At 32.7% G+C, this 5,473-nt stretch overlaps 1 protein-coding gene across 2 annotated transcripts in view; it reads right to left on the bottom strand.

Annotated features, from left to right (window-relative positions):
* Positions 1-1,099: 1,099 nt before the first annotated feature.
* LOC106475712 (platelet glycoprotein 4-like) overlaps positions 1,100-5,473 on the bottom strand; it is a 9,998-nt gene continuing 5,624 nt past the window's right edge. Inside the window, exons 6-8 of one of the 2 annotated variants that reach the window (XM_022379775.1) lie at positions 4,206-4,257; positions 3,031-3,175; positions 1,100-1,552 (exon numbers count right to left, since the gene is read on the bottom strand). In XM_022379775.1, the coding sequence (XP_022235483.1) occupies positions 1,545-1,552; positions 3,031-3,175; positions 4,206-4,257 (205 nt within the window). In that variant the 3' untranslated portion in view covers positions 1,100-1,544. Of the gene's footprint in view, positions 1,553-3,025; positions 3,176-4,205; positions 4,258-5,473 lie in introns of both variants that reach the window. The other variant, XM_022379774.1, reaches the window with a different exon arrangement.

Genomic DNA, 5,473 nt, shown 5'->3' with positions numbered 1-5,473 from the left:
TTTGCTAAACCTTATATTCCGACATTATCTACTCACTGCATTTATTAGTTTTACGGATGACAAAATTATACAATATAAAATAGTGAATACCGTGAATAAATGTGTCAGGTAGTTTATTCTCACTTGAAAGTACGTACAACTAATACGTAGACACGATCCAATAGAGTTACTTCTTATAAAATAGTAAAATAAAATGTTTTAACTTAACGTCAACACGTGTTTGTACATGAAAAAGGCACGATATTTCTTTAGGGCCCGAGATGATGGGGGCTCTATTCATGTTGAGAAATAGTTTTTCAACACATTATCTGTTTAAGGTTAGATCAACACACTGATAGAGATCTCAGTTATCTGAACACTGAAAAGTATTGTAAGGTACTGAGGGGCTCACTGACAAAAGAAGGTGCTTTTAAAGTATTGTAAAACAAGACTTTAGGGGCTCGGTGGGTGGAAGGGTTAGAGGAGACCATGAGGACTGTAGGTTTCCTTTGAGTAGAAGGCCACGAGAAGCAAACAGATCCTCTGTTGTTCCTATTTAATCGGTATTATAAACATTTTTAAACAGTGAATTCTCCCGTGTTAACACTTAATAACATATCAACTTTATTATAAAAACCTGTGAGTATCTCAGTCATTCATTTAAAGTTGAGATCTTTTTTTCCTAACTCACAGCAAGCAAGGTGTAGAATCAGACTGTCTTTTAGTAGTTATGGACAATTTTTATGACTGAGAAAGAGGGCACATATGGGGCATAAGAGCAGAAAGTCATGGATTTAACTAGTGGATCAGTGAATACTTGTACTACCACACGGTGATATGGATCTAACCAGTGGATCAGTGAATATTTGTACTAGCACACAGTGATATGAATCTAACTAGTGGATCAGTGAATATTTGTACTAGCACACAGTGATATGGATCTAACTAGTGGATCAGTGAATACTTGTACTACCACACGTTGATATGGATCTAACCAGTGGATCAGTGAATACTTGTACTACCACACAGTGATATGGATCTAACCAGTGGATCAGTGAATACTTGTACTAACACACAGTGATATGGATCTAACCAGTGGATCAGTGAATATTTGTACTAGCACACAGTGATATGGATCTAACCAGTGGATCAGTGAATATTTGTACTAGCACACAGTGATATGGATCTAACTAGTGGATCAGTGAATATTTGTACTAGCACACAGTGATATGGATCTAACCAGTGGATCAGTGAATACTTGTACTAACACACAGTGATATGGATCTAACTAGTGTATTAGTGAATGGTCATATCAACACTGAGAAGGATCTGAGAAATTGCTGGTTGGATCAACACACTGATCTGAACCATAAGTGTTTGAAATCTTTAGCCGGTTCTTGGCTCCGCTTCGGAAAGTGTCATCAAACAGGGTTAACAACAATGCTACATTTATCAGTAGTTCTCGCTATGCTTCCAGAACTCTGTTAATGGTTCCACGTTGCATTTTCTGTTGGGTTTTCACAGGTGTGAATGAATGTTCCGAGCTGACTCCAATAGAACTGCTCTTACGTTGCTGTAGATCATAAAGACAACATGATTAACATATATTTAGCATTTAAGCTATTTATTCGTTTTAACCTAGCCTATTTATTCTTTTTATTATTAAGCCTTATTTCCTTTATGATCTAGCCTAGACTACTTATTCTCTTTAACATCTATAGTATCCTGTCTATACTCTTTCATACCTATCCTAGCATGCTTATTCTCTTTGGTATCTATCCTAGCCTGTTTATTCTCTTTAGTATCTATACTAGCCTGTTTATTCTCTTTAGTATCTATCCTAGCCTGTTTATTCTCTTTAGTATCTATACTAGCCTGTTTATTCTCTTTAGTATCTATACTAGCCTGTTTATTCTCTTTAGTATCTATCCTAGCCTGTTTATTCTCTTTAGTATCTATACTAGCCTGTTTATTCTCTTTATATATCCTAGCCTGTTTATTGTCTTTGTATATCTTAGCCTGTTTATTGTCTTTGTATATCCTAGCATGCTTCTTCTCTTTGGTATCTATCCTAGCATGCTTCTTCTCTTTGGTATCTATCCTAGCCTGTTTATTCTGTTTCATATCTGTCCTAGCCTGCGTATTCTCTTTGTATATCCTAGCCTGTTTATTGTCTTTGTATATCCTAGCCTGTTTATTGTCTTTGTATATCCTAGCCTGTTTATTGTCTTTGTATATCCTAGCCTGTTTATTGTCTTTAGTTTATCCTAGCCTGCTTATTCTCTTTGTATATCTTAGCCTGTTTATTGTCTTTGTATATCCTAGCCTGTTTATTGTCTTTGTATTTCCTAGCCTGTTTATTGTCTTTAGTATCTATCTAGTAGTAACAATCAATAAGTGTTTTTATTCCCAACTGAAGTAGTGAAAGATAAACATGCAGTAGCTAAACCTTACATTGACAGTTCTTTAAAGAACTCCAAACCTCGTTATCTCTTTTTGTTACATATCTAATAATTATGTGACTTGTTATTCTGTATTACATTTTACTACATCAGCTGCTTTTTCTTCTTCTGTAGCTGGTTAAGGTGTCGCTGAAAATGTTGATAAAAGTCAGAGATCTTATTTAAAGTTGCCTCAAAGTCTACAATTATACAAGCTTTTAAAAAAGAAAACACAAGATTTCATTTAAGCTTTAAAAATAAGTTAAGAGACGAATTAAACAAACAAATGTTGTATGTTATACCCGTTATCTGAGTTTGCAGTGAAGTTTTGAAAAGGGAAAGTAAAATCTAAAACATCTGTGCTATTTAGTTGTATATTAGTTGTAAAAAACAGATGTTTTTAAAGTTATTGGTTATACTAAGACCCTTAAAAGTGAAATTAACAACTTCGAAAATAAGAACTACATGATATTAAGAAGCAATGTTTATAAAAGTTTTGTCAAAAACTGTTGATGTTTAATAGAATCTCTCAGACTTTTATAAAACAAGTAAATATAATGGGCAACCTTTTTTTCATATTTCCAAGATCTTATCAAAACAATTACCTTACAGAAAAAGATGGCTGCTCCAGCAGCAAGAAGTGTCCACAGCGATCCAACAACAACTGCTGCCAGCGTGGTTCCCGTACCAATTTTCACAGGAGTTTGAACTTGCCATCTGAAATCTTCGGCTTTTTCTTCATCCAGGGATGCAGACTGTTTCGGGCACGTGGTTTTAATGAACACACACACTTATTTTTTTAAACCACTTTACCAGTTCATTTAACCAGTCTTTATAAATCTGACAGTTTATTTATAAACAGTATATTTTGTAAACATAACTACATTTAACCTACTGTGAATTGTTTCCGAACAATCATTGTAATTTTTTTGTTCCAAGAGCAATTTTATTTCTACCCATTTTTGGTGACTTTAATATCCATTAACTATATGAATAAAACTTTACAAATGTGTTTATCTTGAGAACCACCCAGACTATTGTAGCCATAACTGTCAGGTGCTAATCTCATTAAAAGTCTGTCTTGAGAATCACCCAGACTATTGCAGCCATAACTGTCAGGTGCTAATCTCATTAAAAGTATTATTTGAGAACCACCCAGACTTTTGTAGCCACAACTGTCAGGTGCTAATCTCATTAAAAGTCTGTCTTGAGAACCACCCAGACTTTTGTAGCCATAACTGTCAGGTGCTAATCTCATTAAAAGTCTGTCTTGAGAATCACCCAGACTTTTGTAGCCATAACTGTAAGGTGCTAATCTCATTAAAAGTCTTACTTGAGAACCACATAGACTTTTGTAGCCATAACTGTTAGGTGCTAATCTCATTAAAAGTCTGTCTTGAGAACCACACAGACTTTTGTAGCCCTAACCGTCAGGTGCTAATCTCATTAAGAGTCTTAGTTTAAGATAAAAGTATTCAACTTCTAAGCCTATTCTCCTTTGGTAATCTTCAAAGTTCTTAATCCATTTATAAAGAGCTTATTTGTTGATCTTAAAAATATTTAAACTCTAAAAACGACCTCATTTATTATCTTTAAAGTCTTAAAACCCACTCATTAATAAATATATATTTACTTGTAAATAAAAATAGGATTTTAAAGATATTTAAGTTCAGAAAAGTTAACTGTATGTGTTTAAAACAGAAACATAACTTTGTTATTGCTTTTATGAAGTGGAACTCGTGTTTAATCATTTTACTTGCCTTAAGATAGAACAGGTACACTTACCTCACTTAACCAAGCTAGAGGCATCAGAACATCTTTAATGTTGGTTAGACCTCTGAAAAAAACCAAAAAAAAAACGATGTAGCATGTTTTTGACACAAACTTAGTTCATGTCTACACAGAAAATCAAACTGAAAAAACAAAAATAAACTAAATCAATAAAAACATTGAGATACAAGGAGTACACAAAACATTTTTATAATTAAACTCAAGTACCAGAATATCCTAATATGTCAAGAGTGTGTGTGTGTGTGTGTGTACACATAGATAAATGTCCTTTACGACTTCAAGTTGACAATTAGGATCAACAATGGCAATTATACTGTAATGCTTATTTCTTATTGTGGAAATATATATATATTACAGATTTATTTTTCACCAAAGATAAATTTGAAACTATCATCTGTGATATCATAAATCTTATATCACGCGTAATACAAATACTGACATCATCTTATATCACGCGTAATACATATACTGACATCATCTTATATCATGCGTAATACAAATACTGACATAATCTTATATCACGCATAATACAAATACTGACATCATCTTATATCATGATTAATACATATACTGACATCATCCTATATCATGATTAATACAAATACTGACATCACCTTATATCATGAGTAACACATTTACTGACATCACCTTATATCATGAGTAACACATTTACTGACATCACCTTATATCATGAGTAACACATATACTGACATCATCTTATATCATGAGTAACACAAATACTGACATCATCTTATATTATGAGTAACACAAATACTGACATAATCTTATATCATGAGTAACACATATACTGACATCATCTTATATCATAAGTAACACATATACTGACATCATCTTATATCATGAGTAACACATATAGTGACATCATCTTATATCATGAGTAGTACAAATACTGACATCATCTTGTATCATGATTAATACATATACTGACATCATCTTATATCATGAGTAATACAAATACTGACATCATCTTATATCATGAGTAACACAAATACTGACACCATCTTATATCGTGAGTAATACAAATACTGACATCATCTTATATCATGAGTAGTACAAATACTGACATCATCTTATATCATAAGTAACACAAATACTGACATCATCTTATATCGTGAGTAATACAAATACTGACATCATCTTATATTGTGAGTAATACAAATACTGACATCATCTTATATCATGAGTAGTACAAATACTGACATCATCTTATATCATGAGTAGTACAAATACTGACATCTTAT

Source organism: Limulus polyphemus, unplaced genomic scaffold (genome assembly GCF_000517525.1).
Source record: "Limulus polyphemus unplaced genomic scaffold, Limulus_polyphemus-2.1.2 Scaffold9028, whole genome shotgun sequence".
NCBI classification, from domain to species: domain Eukaryota; kingdom Metazoa; phylum Arthropoda; class Merostomata; order Xiphosura; family Limulidae; genus Limulus; species Limulus polyphemus.
This window is presented reverse-complemented; position numbering and strand designations above follow the sequence as displayed.